Raw genomic sequence first — 13,761 nt, 5'->3', positions numbered from 1 at the left:
AGACCAGGTGGTCCACTCACCAGAAGAGACTGTAGCTGCTACAGTCCGTACAGACCAGGTGGTCCACTCACCAGAAGAGACTGTAGCTGCTACAGTCCATACAGACCAGGTGGTCCACTCACCAGAAGAGACTGTAGCTGCTACAGTCCATACAGACCAGGTGGTCCACTCACCAGAAGAGACTGTAGCTGCTACAGTCCATACAGACCAGGTGGTCCACTCACCAGAAGAGACTGTAGCTGCTACAGTCCATACAGACCAGGTGGTCCACTCACCAGAAGAGACTGTAGCTGCTACAGTCCATACAGACCAGGTGGTCCACTCACCAGAAGAGACTGTAGCTGCTACAGTCCATACAGACCAGGTGGTCCACTCACCAGAAGAGACTGTAGCTGCTACAGTCCATACAGACCAGGAGGTCCACTCACCAGTCCATACAGACCAGGTGGTCCACTCACCAGAAGAGACTGTAGCTGCTACAGTCCATACAGACCAGGTGGTCCACTCACCAGAAGAGACTGTAGCTGCTACAGTCCATACAGACCAGGTGGTCCACTCACCAGAAGAGACTGTAGCTGCTACAGTCCATACAGACCAGGTGGTCCACTCACCAGAAGAGACTGTAGCTGCTACAGTCCATACAGACCAGGTGGTCCACTCACCAGAAGAGACTGTAGCTGCTACAGTCCATACAGACCAGGTGGTCCACTCACCAGAAGAGACTGTAGCTGCTACAGTCCATACAGACCAGGAGGTCCACTCACCAGTCCATACAGACCAGGTGGTCCACTCACCAGAAGAGACTGTAGCTGCTACAGTCCGTACAGACCAGGTGGTCCACTCACCAGAAGAGACTGTAGCTGCTACAGTCCATACAGACCAGGTGGTCCACTCACCAGAAGAGACTGTAGCTGCTACAGTCCATACAGACCAGGTGGTCCACTCACCAGAAGAGACTGTAGCTGCTACAGTCCATACAGACCAGGTGGTCCACTCACCAGAAGAGACTGTAGCTGCTACAGTCCATACAGACCAGGTGGTCCACTCACCAGAAGAGACTGTAGCTGCTACAGTCCATACAGACCAGGTGGTCCACTCACCAGAAGAGACTGTAGCTGCTACAGTCCATACAGACCAGGTGGTCCACTCACCAGAAGAGACTGTAGCTGCTACAGTCCATACAGACCAGGTGGTCCACTCACCAGAAGAGACTGTAGCTGCTACAGTCCATACAGACCAGGTGGTCCACTCACCAGAAGAGACTGTAGCTGCTACAGTCCATACAGACCAGGTGGTCCACTCACCAGAAGAGACTGTAGCTGCTACAGTCCATACAGACCAGGTGGTCCACTCACCAGAAGAGACTGTAGCTGCTACAGTCCATACAGACCAGGTGGTCCACTCACCAGAAGAGACTGTAGCTGCTACAGTCCATACAGACCAGGTGGTCCACTCACCAGAAGAGACTGTAGCTGCTACAGTCCATACAGACCAGGTGGTCCACTCACCAGAAGAGACTGTAGCTGCTACAGTCCATACAGACCAGGTGGTCCACTCACCAGAAGAGACTGTAGCTGCTACAGTCCATACAGACCAGGTGGTCCACTCACCAGAAGAGACTGTAGCTGCTACAGTCCATACAGACCAGGTGGTCCACTCACCAGAAGAGACTGTAGCTGCTACAGTCCATACAGACCAGGAGGTCCACTCACCAGTCCATACAGACCAGGTGGTCCACTCACCAGAAGAGACTGTAGCTGCTACAGTCCATACAGACCAGGTGGTCCACTCACCAGAAGAGACTGTAGCTGCTACAGTCCATACAGACCAGGTGGTCCACTCACCAGAAGAGACTGTAGCTGCTACAGTCCATACAGACCAGGTGGTCCACTCACCAGAAGAGACTGTAGCTGCTACAGTCCATACAGACCAGGTGGTCCACTCACCAGAAGAGACTGTAGCTGCTACAGTCCATACAGACCAGGTGGTCCACTCACCAGAAGAGACTGTAGCTGCTACAGTCCATACAGACCAGGAGGTCCACTCACCAGTCCATACAGACCAGGTGGTCCACTCACCAGAAGAGACTGTAGCTGCTACAGTCCGTACAGACCAGGTGGTCCACTCACCAGAAGAGACTGTAGCTGCTACAGTCCATACAGACCAGGTGGTCCACTCACCAGAAGAGACTGTAGCTGCTACAGTCCATACAGACCAGGTGGTCCACTCACCAGAAGAGACTGTAGCTGCTACAGTCCATACAGACCAGGTGGTCCACTCACCAGTCCATACAGACCAGGTGGTCCACTCACCAGTCCATACAGACCAGGTGGTCCACTCACCAGTCCGTACAGACCAGGTGGTCCACTCACCAGAAGAGACTGTAGCTGCTACAGTCCATACAGACCAGGAGGTCCACTCACCAGTCCGTACAGACCAGGAGGTCCACTCACCAGTCCGTACAGACCAGGAGGTCCACTCACCAGTCCGTACAGACCAGGTGGTCCACTCACCAGAAGAGACTGTAGCTGCTACAGTCCGTACAGACCAGGTGGTCCACTCACCAGAAGAGACTGTAGCTGCTACAGTCTGTACAGACCAGGTGGTCCACTCACCAGAAGAGACTGTAGCTGCTACAGTCCATACAGACCAGGTGGTCCACTCACCAGCCGACGACCGGTGGCCACTCACCAGTCCATACAGACCAGGTGGTCCACTCACCAGTCCATACAGACCAGGAGGTCCACTCACCAGTCCGTACAGACCAGGAGGTCCACTCACCAGAAGAGACTGTAGCTGCTACAGTCCGTACAGACCAGGAGGTCCACTCACCAGTCCGTACAGACCAGGAGGTCCACTCACCAGAAGAGACTGTAGCTGCTACAGTCCATACAGACCAGGAGGTCCACTCACCAGTCCGTACAGACCAGGTGGTCCACTCACCAGAAGAGACTGTAGCTGCTACAGTCCATACAGACCAGGTGGTCCACTCACCAGAAGAGACTGTAGCTGCTACACTCCATACAGACCAGGTGGTCCACTCACCAGAAGAGACTGTAGCTGCTACAGTCCATACAGACCAGGAGGTCCACTCACCAGAAGAGACTGTAGCTGCTACAGTCCATACAGACCAGGAGGTCCACTCACCAGTCCATACAGACCAGGTGGTCCACTCACCAGAAGAGACTGTAGCTGCTACAGTCCATACAGACCAGGTGGTCCACTCACCAGAAGAGACTGTAGCTGCTACAGTCCATACAGACCAGGTGGTCCACTCACCAGAAGAGACTGTAGCTGCTACAGTCCATACAGACCAGGTGGTCCACTCACCAGAAGAGACTGTAGCTGCTACAGTCCATACAGACCAGGTGGTCCACTCACCAGAAGAGACTGTAGCTGCTACAGTCCATACAGACCAGGTGGTCCACTCACCAGAAGAGACTGTAGCTGCTACAGTCCATACAGACCAGGTGGTCCACTCACCAGAAGAGACTGTAGCTGCTACAGTCCATACAGACCAGGAGGTCCACTCACCAGTCCGTACAGACCAGGTGGTCCACTCACCAGTCCATACAGACCAGGAGGTCCACTCACCAGTCCGTACAGACCAGGAGGTCCACTCACCAGTCCATACAGACCAGGTGGTCCACTCACCAGAAGAGACTGTAGCTGCTACAGTCCGTACAGACCAGGTGGTCCACTCACCAGAAGAGACTGTAGCTGCTACAGTCCATACAGACCAGGTGCTGAGCATTCTTCTCCGACTCCTCACATCTCTTCTGACCACCACTTCCTGTCACCTGACTGTCCTCGTAGTGCTGCTTAGCATGAGCATTCACATACCTGGAGAGAAAAATGGTTGCCTGCATTAAACACAACACATGCACTCAACTACAGTTGTACATAGGTTAATAAGGCAATATCACTTTCGCAACACAGTCACGTGAACCTCCATGCACATCTAAAAGCTGGAATGGGAATCCTGTTAAAATAGATTTACCAACTATCTACTGCATGTAGCTAACAATGATTGCATGTCAATACTAACCTCCCACAATGCACATTGAGACAGGTGAGACATACCCAGGGACTTTTGTTTGACCTGCAAACTAGAGAAGAAGAGGAGACATTAGACGCAAATGTAACTTTAGGACATTCGAAACACTTTCTTCGCCGTATGTGAGGTTTTCAGAGGTTACATTTGGCTCCGTGTGAACCAGTCGTACACCCATTTATTTTCCCAGTGTGCATTTCGTACACTGGCTTCTAAATCCCCACGATGCCCTATTAAAGTAGATTAGTGGAGGTTCACGTCATATCAATTAATAAGACGGGCTGCCCAGTGACGCGAGCCTACCAGACGAGCTAAAAAGCTTTTATGCTCGTGTCGAGGCAAACAACACTGAAGCATGCATGAGAGCACTAGCTGTTCTGGATGAATGTGTGATAACGCTCTCGGTAGCCGATGTGAGCAAAACCTTTAAACAGGTCGATATTCACAAAGCCGCTGGGCCAGATGGATTACCAGGACGTGTACTCAAAGCATGTGCGGACCAACTGTCTTCACTGACATTTTCAACCTCTCCCTGTCTGAGTCTGTAATACCAACATGTTTCAAGCAGACCACCATAGTCCCTGGGCCCAAGAACACTAAGGTAACCTGCCTAAATTATTACCGCCCCGTAGTACTCACGTCGGTAACCATAGTGCTTTGAAAGGCTGGTCATGGCTCACATCAACACCATTATCCCACAAACCCTAGACCCACTCCAATTCGCATACCGCCCCAACAGATGCATAGATGACAATCTCTATTGCACTCCACACTGCCCTTTCCCACCTGGACAAAAGTAACACCTACGTGAGAATGCTGTTCATTGACTACAGCTCAGCGTTCAACACCATAATGCCCTCAAAGCTCATCACTAAGCTAAGGACCCTGGGACTAAACACCTCCCTCTGCAACTGGATCCTGGACTTCCTGACGGGCCGCCCCCAGGTGGTGGTAAGGGTAGGTAACAACACGTCTGCCACACTGATCCTCAACACTGGAGCTCCCCAGGGGTGCGTGCTCAGTCCCCTCCTGTACTCCCTGTTCACCCACGACTGCGTGGCCAAACACGACTCCAACACCATCATTAAGTTTACTGATGACAACAGTGGTAGGCCTGATCACCGACAACAATGAGAGGAGGGGTTAGAAGGATTACTTTAACCCTATCCCAGGTATTCCTTAAAGAGGTGGGGTTTCAGGTGTCTCTTCTCCAGAGAGACTAACAGGAGCGATTTGGGTGAAGTGCTCAAGGGCACAGACAGACCTAGTGGGCTTGGGGAGTCGAACCAGATTAAAAATCACTTGCATCACTACAGAACCGGGTTCGATCCCAGGCTGTGTAGCAGCACGGCCACAACCCGGAGACCCATGAGGCGGCACACAATTGACCCGGCATCGTCCAGGTTAGGGAAGGGCGGGAATGTCCTTGTCCCATCGCACTCTAGCAACTTCTTGTGGCGGGCCGGGCGCATGCACACTGACGTCGGTCGCTAACTGTACTCCGACACGGTGCGGCCGGCTTCCGGGTTAAGAGATCAGTGCGTCAAGAAGCAGTGCGGCTTGGTTGGGGTCGTGTTTCGGAGGACGCAGGGCTCTCGACTGTCGCCTCTCCCGAGTCCGAACGGGAGTTGCAGCGATGGGACAATTGGATATCACGAAATCGTAGAGAAAAAGTTCCAAAGAATTCTAACAAAATACTTGGGGGGGGGGGGGGGTAAATAAAAACACACGCGGGTCAAAATGTTCTCTACACATTTCTAATTTTTTACACAAATGTGTTTACATCCCTGTTAGTGAGCATTTTATCTTTTGCCAAGATATTCCATCCACCTGACAGGTGTGGCATATCAAGAAGCAGATTAAATAGGCATTATCATTACGCAGGTGCACCTTGTGCTGGGGACAATAAAAGGCCTCTCTAAAACGTGAAGTTGTGTCACAACAATGACACAGATGTCTCAAGTTTTGAAGGAGCGTGGAAGTGACATGCAGCCTGCAGGAATGTCCACCAGAGCTGTGGTTAGAGAAAGTAATGTTCATTGCTGTAACATAAGCTGCCTCCATTGTTTTAGAGAATTTGGCAGTAGGTCAAACCGGCATCACAATCGCCCAGGACCTCCACATCCGGCTTCTTCACCTGGGGGATCGTCTGAGAACAGACACTCGGACAGCTGATTAGAGATCCTGAGGCCCATTGTTGTGCAATTCATCCGCCGCCACCATAACCTCATGTTTCAGCGTGATAATGCACGGCCCCATGTCTCAAAGATCTGTACACAATTTCTAGAGCCTGAAAATGACCCAGTTCTTCTACGGCCTGCGTAATCACCAGACATGTCACTCATTGAAAATGTTTGGGATGTTCTGAATCGACATACAGGATGACAGCGTGTTCCAGTTCGAACCAGCAATGAGGTGGGGACAACATTCCACAGGCCACAATCAACAGCCTGATCAACTCTATGTGAAGGAGATGTGTCGCGCTGCATGAGATTAATGGTGGTCACACCAGATACTAACTGGTTTTCTGATCCACACCCCTAACTTATTTTTATTTTTTTTAAGGCATCTGTATTTCCAGTTATGTGAAATCCATAGATTAGGGCCTAATGACTAGGCGGCAGGTAGCCTAGTGGTTAGAGTGTTGGACCAGTAACCAGCAGGGTAGCCTAGTGGTTAGAGCGTTGGACCAGTAACCAGCAGGGTAGCCTAGTGGTTAGAGTGTTGGACCAGTAACCAGCAGGTAGCCTAGTGGTTAGAGCGTTGGACTAGTAACCAGCAGGTAGCCTAGTGGTTAGAGCTTTGGGCCAGTAACCTAAAGGTTGCTAGATTGAATCCCTGAGCTGACAAGGTATAAATCTGTCGTTCTGCCCCTGAACAAGGCAGTTAACCCACTGTTCCCTGGTAGGCCGTCATTGTACATTAGAATTTGTTAACAGATTTGCCTAGTTAAAGGTAAAAAAAATAATTTAAAAAAAGATATATTTTTTTTCAACTGACTGACTTCCTTGTATGAACTATCTTTGAAATTGCAGCATGTTGCGTTTATATTTCCTTCAGTGCAAATGTTTACTAGCAACAAAGTAGTCTAATTGTCTAAGTTTTACCAGCAAATGTTATTTTTCTGGAAAATGATATTAAAGCACAATTCCCCCCCCCCACAAAATATTGATTTGGAATAAAATTATTATTAAAATTAATAGGAAATCAATTTTCAAAGGCCTTTGGTTTGACAAGGGTATTAATCCTGTATGTGATTTGGTAGACAACACTGGGGAGTTTTTACCGTTTGATGTGTTCATTGGTTAATGGCAGGTTAATATTACTCAGAGAGAATATATTGAAGGTTTGCAAAGCAATTCCACTTCCTTTACGTATTTACTTATTAAGAGGTTCTTCTCTCTTTTCCAAGATTACAAATTAATGACTTTAATCTTTTTGAATAAAAAAAATAAAAAATGCAACATTAAGTGGATACGATTGGTAGTTAAGTAATTTTTGGTGATTATAATTCAATATATTGTTATGGAAGTGACCAGCCCATGCTATGGTCAAAAGCGACTACCTTTTACCTTACTTGTCCAGTTATCCCAAAAGTTAAAGAAACTCATTTTTTAATATTTTTGACCCTGTAAATTATTTCTTGCACAAAAGATTCAATTTTGACAAAATTCCTTTTTTTTTTTTCTTTTCCTCTGATTCAGAATCTACAGAATTTATTTTTTTCATTCCACTATTCTAGTAAACTATGGATTGAAATTCATGAATGGTTGTGTATAAAATCTCCAGAATAACCTGTTTACCTTTGATGATGATGATAAACGGCATTATGCTTATCCTTGTAATTCCGATCATAACTATTTTTGACATTATATTCACAAATGTAAATGGGGTGGGAAAATATCCTTATTTTGTAGGGGGGGTTTTTCTCATTTGAACTGTTACAATTTTATAAAACCCTCAAACTTGTGAAACTTAAGAAGTTGGAAAAATTATAACAAGTCACGTTTCTGAATGTCTGTTAATGTCTCATTGCATTGTTACATTAATGATGTCCTGAATTATTATTTCATTGTATTCACAGAAATACCCTTGTATTGATGTGTAATATTGTTATTGTTGCAATACATTTATTGTTGCAATACATGTCCATGTGGGAACACCAACCCTAACAATATGTGTAGTAATTTAAACATTGTCAGATTAGAACAAGCGATGCGTGTTAATGTTTAAAACTAGTGTCCGGGGCTGTTAACAACACAACTCTACCAGTCAGAAGATAGAATCCAAGACGGAACTAAACCAAGATAAAGCACGGCATGTCGTTTCCAATGGGAGCAAACGAGTCATAGTGGGGGAAAAACAAACAAGGAAGTGGGCAGAGCTAAGCACAAGATAGCGAGATCCTATTGGCGAGTTGTAGGATAAATCTGCATATTTCCGTTAGGGAACGCCTCCGCTGAAGTGTGCAATAACTCAATTCGCCCTTTCCACTCCTAAACAACACGATTTTGTTTTTAAACGTTTGTAAATGGTAAAGTCTACAAAACTTAAGTCCACTCTGTTCATAATATATTTTAGTTTTTGGGAAAAGAGAAAACTGTATTGAGATCAAACGTTTCAGCGATGATAAAAATGTGCAAAACGTCAGCCAAACTCCCATCTAGTTTCATCTTCCTCTCACTACCATATATTTTATACATCCGATGAAAATATCTGTGTCATTATTCTGTGTGATACTATCGTTAAACTATGAGTGTTTAATGTTAAAACTAGCTTCGGTCAGAAGATACTATCGACAATGAATGGGGTAGCACATTCACACACACCATGAAAATAGATGAGTCACCATCAAGTTGGTTTCATTATAGAAATATCTGAATATACTTAAATCAATGAAAGTGTATCACATAGCGTTGGTGCAAAATGTGTAAAATAAAATTAAAAAAAACAAGGTTTGCGGGGCAAATAACTTCGCAAATCAAGAAACAACCAGGGAAACTGTAGAAAAACAAAGTCTAGTCAAGACAAGTAGTAGCTATCAGGTGGCTAGTTAGCTAACTAAATGTGTTTGTAATGTTAGTTATCAGAATTTAATGTATACTAACTCACCGCTGCAACACCAGGAGGACGGGGGACCGTGGGGGAAACTTGAGGTATCTATGGTAATGCAAACATTGGAATTCAAATGAGGGCACTCCATCAAAACTACAGTGGCTAGCTAGCTAACGTCTCCAAGTTTTAGCAGTGTTGTTGCGCTAGCTAGCTAGCTAGCTAACGTCTCCAAGTTTTAGCAGTGTTGTTGCGCTAGCTAGCGTGTCCGTTTTAGCAGTGTTGTTGCACTAGCTAGCTAACGTCTCCAAGTTTTAGCAGTGTTATTGCACCGCTAGCTAGCTAACGTAGCTAGCTTTGAGCGAAAGCTAGCTTATTAGCTGTTGTGTCGTGATTTAAAAAAAAATGTTGCTTAATTAGCTAGCTAACAGACGATATTATAGATAGTTGTATTAATTGATCTTAATTTGAGACCATTTCGATGCGAGCCACGTTCAAAATATTAAAAAAAAACCTAACACGTCCAACAACAACAACAAAAAAGTATAAACGACTTGAACCGCTGGCTCCAAAAACATTTAAGAGAATTGGGAGGAAATGACGTGATGAGACTAAACCAACTCGGGTTGTTATTGGTTAACCACAATGTCCATCAATATCTCACTTCCTCTCACTGGCTCCAGTGTGGACCTCCCTATTATTGGAAGGGTTTTAAGCAGAGGGTTCTGTCACGGTTTGTCTACCCTGCTCTATCCTGAAACCAGCAAGGATATCAACAAAACTTTCCTAGACTTTATATGGAAAAATAAACAACAGAAACTTGTGAAGTACTATATTTCATTGATATCAACAATACCTTTTAAAGTAAACTTGGATAAAAGATGTTTAACTCTGAATCTTTATGGTACTTCATTCCTTGTCATTTAAATATATATATATTTTTTAAATTTTCCTTGTCAATTTTCTAAAATTGGGTGGTCTTACATTTGTGTGGAAGTGCAACTATTCTCTAGCAAAATTACACATCAAACTGTCCAAATTTCATGAACAAGCCCTTTTAGCCTGGAAACTATGTTATGTCCACAACTTCTCCCCACACAAGGCACTTCTGTGGAACAACAAAGATATTGAGGTTAAAAACAGGTCTTTGTTCTTCCCTAAGTGGTTTGAAAGAAATATTATATTTGTGCTTGATTTATTTGATAAAGAAGGAAATATACTTTAGCAATAAGGCCCGAGGAGGTGTGGTATATGGCCAATATACTATAGCCTAATAGATGCCTTAATTGTTCTCTACCAACAGGAAAGAACGGTTAGTACAGCATGCCAAACTGACCCCTGGGTGGCAGAGTGTTGCTGTGCTGCGGTGGAGAAGAGAACCACTGGGACCATCAGTAAAGAGCTCAGGGCCCGTCAGGATTCAACCAAGTCCTGCCCCTATAGGCCACAGATGGAGCTGATGGAGAGAGAGAGATCAGAACTACACCACAGATGGAGCTGATGGAGAGAGAGAGACCAGAACTACACCACAGATGGAGCTGATGGAGAGAGAGACCAGAACTACACCACAGATGGAGCTGATGGAGAGAGAGAGATCAGAACTACACCACAGATGGAGCTGATGGAGAGAGAGAGATCAGAACTACACCACAGATGGAGCTGATGGAGAGAGAGAGACCAGAACTACACCACAGATGGAGCTGATGGAGAGAGAGAGATCAGAACTACACCACAGATGGAGCTGATGGAGAGAGAGACCAGAACTACACCACAGATGGAGCTGATGGAGAGAGAGAGATCAGAACTACACCACAGATGGAGCTGATGGAGAGAGAGACCAGAACTACACCACAGATGGAGCTGATGGAGAGAGAGACCAGAACTACACCACAGATGGAGCTGATGGAGAGAGAGATCAGAACTACACCACAGATGGAGCTGATGGAGAGAGAGAGACCAGAACTACACCACAGATGGAGCTGATGGAGAGAGAGATCAGAACTACACCACAGATGGAGCTGATGGAGAGAGAGACCAGAACTACACCACAGATGGAGCTGATGGAGAGAAAGACCAGAACTACACCACAGATGGAGCTGATGGAGAGAGAGAGATCAGAACTACACCACAGATGGAGCTGATGGAGAGAGAGACCAGAACTACACCACAGATGGAGCTGATGGAGAGAGAGAGATCAGAACTACACCACAGATGGAGCTGATGGAGAGAGAGACCAGAACTACACCACAGATGGAGCTGATGGAGAGAGAGACCAGAACTACACCACAGATGGAGCTGATGGAGAGAGAGATCAGAACTACACCACAGATGGAGCTGATGGAGAGAGAGAGATCAGAACTACACCACAGATGGAGCTGATGGAGAGAGAGAGATCAGAACTACACCACAGATGGAGCTGATGGAGAGAGAGACCAGAACTACACCACAGATGGAGCTGATGGAGAGAGAGAGATCAGAACTACACCACAGATGGAGCTGATGGAGAGAGATCAGAAAAAAAGAGATCAGAATTTTTTTTATAAATAAATAAGCAAACACATTTGGTGTTTGCCAATAGGCATGTGGGAAACTCCCCAAACATATGAGAGAGGGTACTCTGGTTAGATGAGACTAAAATTGAGCTTTTTGGCCATCAAGGAAAACGTTATGTCTGGCGCAAACCCAACACCTCTCATCACCCTGAGAACATCATCCCCACAGTGATGCATGGTGGTGGCAACATCATGCTGTGGGGATGTTTTTCATCGGCAGGGACTGGGAAACTGGTCAGGATTGAAGGAATGATGGATGGTGCTAAATACAGGGAATTCTTGAAGGAAACCTGTTTTCAGTCTTCGAGAGATTTGAGACTGGGACGGAGGTTCACCTTCCAGCAGGACAATGACCCTAAGCATACTGCTAAAGCAACACTCGAGTGGTTTAAGGGGAAACATTTAAATGTCTTTGAATGGCCTAGTCAAAGCCCAGACCTCAATCCAATTCATAATCTGTGGTATGACTTAAAGATTGATGTACACCAGCAAAACCCATCCAACTTGAAGGAGCTGGAGCAGTTTTGCCTTAAAGAATGGGCAAAAATCCCAGTGGCTAGATGTGCCAAGCTTATAGAGACATACCCCAAGATACTTCAAATCAAATCAAATCAAATGTATTTATATAGCCCTTCTTACATCAGCTGATATCTCAAAGTGCTGTACAGAAACCCAGCCTAAAACCCCAAACAGCAAGCAATGCAGGTGTAAAAGCACGGTGGCTAGGAAAAACTCCCTAGAAAGGCCAAAACCTAGGAAGAAACCTAGAGAGGAACCAGGCTCTGAGGGGTGGCCAGTCCTCTTCTGGCTGTGCCGGGTGGAGATTATAACAGAACATGGCCAAGATGTTCAAATGTTCATAAATGACCAGCAGGGTCAAATAATAATAATCACAGTAGTTGTCGAGGGTGCAACAGGTCAACACCTCAGGAGTAAATGTCAGTTGGCTTTTTCATAGCCGATCATTGAGAGTATCTCTACCGCTCCTGCTGTCTCTAGAGAGTTGAAAACAGCAGGTCTGGGACAGGTAGCACGTCCGGTGAACAGGTCAGGGTTCCATAGCCGCAGGCAGAACAGTTAAAGCTGTAATTGCTGAAAAAAGTGGCTCTACAAAGTATTCACTTTGGGGGTGGAGAAATGTAACCACTCTCAAATTCATAGAGCTATAGATGCAAGGACTGACCATCCATGATATCAACATTATAGTTTTAATCATGTTTTGAGGATATACAGTGTTTGTTTACATTTACTTTGTTCACAAACATTGGAGTAAAACAAGCTTATATTTTGTGTTTTCATGGCGTGTGATCGTTGAACTAAGCTCATGAGGCATTTATAAAATCGATTCTTCAAGAATCAATGGTTACATTTCATTAATTTATAACAGCAATAACGGATGTAGCAACTGCTGATTGCCCCTTTAAGGTATGCTACTGTTGTTTGTCTATTGATCTGGTGCATGAGGCAAAGACTTGCAATCACAAACCTTTCATGTGAATCCTCTTTTTGTTTGTTATTGGAACTTGTGAAAACACCTTAAAAATAACCCTGTAATTGACTGTATTTTTGTAATCCTGTTTCTATGATCTGTTTCCACTACCATGTAGCCAGGTGGCTCTGGATAAAGGTGTCTGCCTAAATGGCATTTATTATTAAAGTCTCCTTTGACTCTACCAACTAGCAGTCCAGTGTAGTTACCATTTCTTTCCACTAGATGGCAGCCAAAGCTAGTTGAAGTCACTACTCTGGCGACAGGGACACGGGATTACTGAGCGTTGAAAGTAGTTTTTATCTTCAAAGCAACTTTATGTGGTTACACTTGAACCTGTTGTTATAGTAGACAAGCTAACTATTACTATTGTTACATAAGGTGCAGGCATTAGGCCTATGTCTTGAAAAAAATTACAGCAGGCTAGATTTACTAAATTAACTGGTTTTAATCAAAGCCTATGTAAATGCAAGTTGCTTCTGGGTATGCGCGCTTTATGGAAGAGACGACACACTGTACACCTCGTCCAATTTTCCCTTGTGCCCATAGGGTGAACTCGCGATAAACTGCCAGCCTCTTTGCTCTGCAAACAAAATCATAAGGAAAGTTAGTCT

General features: G+C 45.6%; 1 protein-coding gene across 1 annotated transcript in view; it reads right to left on the bottom strand.

The window, feature by feature from the left end:
• usp3 (ubiquitin specific peptidase 3) overlaps nt 1-9,702 on the bottom strand; it is a 52,875-nt gene extending 43,173 nt beyond the window's left edge. Inside the window, exons 1-3 of the mRNA XM_082968233.1 lie at nt 9,167-9,702; nt 4,049-4,109; nt 3,706-3,843 (exon numbers count right to left, since the gene is read on the bottom strand). Of these exons, the coding sequence (XP_082824359.1) occupies nt 3,706-3,843; nt 4,049-4,109; nt 9,167-9,257 (290 nt within the window). The 5' untranslated portion in view covers nt 9,258-9,702. The remainder of the gene's footprint in view (nt 1-3,705; nt 3,844-4,048; nt 4,110-9,166) is intronic.
• Between the last annotated feature and the right edge of the window lie 4,059 nt (nt 9,703-13,761).

The sequence above is a fragment of the Salmo salar genome, chromosome 23, assembly GCF_965601325.2.
Source record: "Salmo salar chromosome 23, fSalSal1, whole genome shotgun sequence".
Lineage (NCBI taxonomy): Eukaryota > Metazoa > Chordata > Actinopteri > Salmoniformes > Salmonidae > Salmo > Salmo salar.
This window is presented reverse-complemented; position numbering and strand designations above follow the sequence as displayed.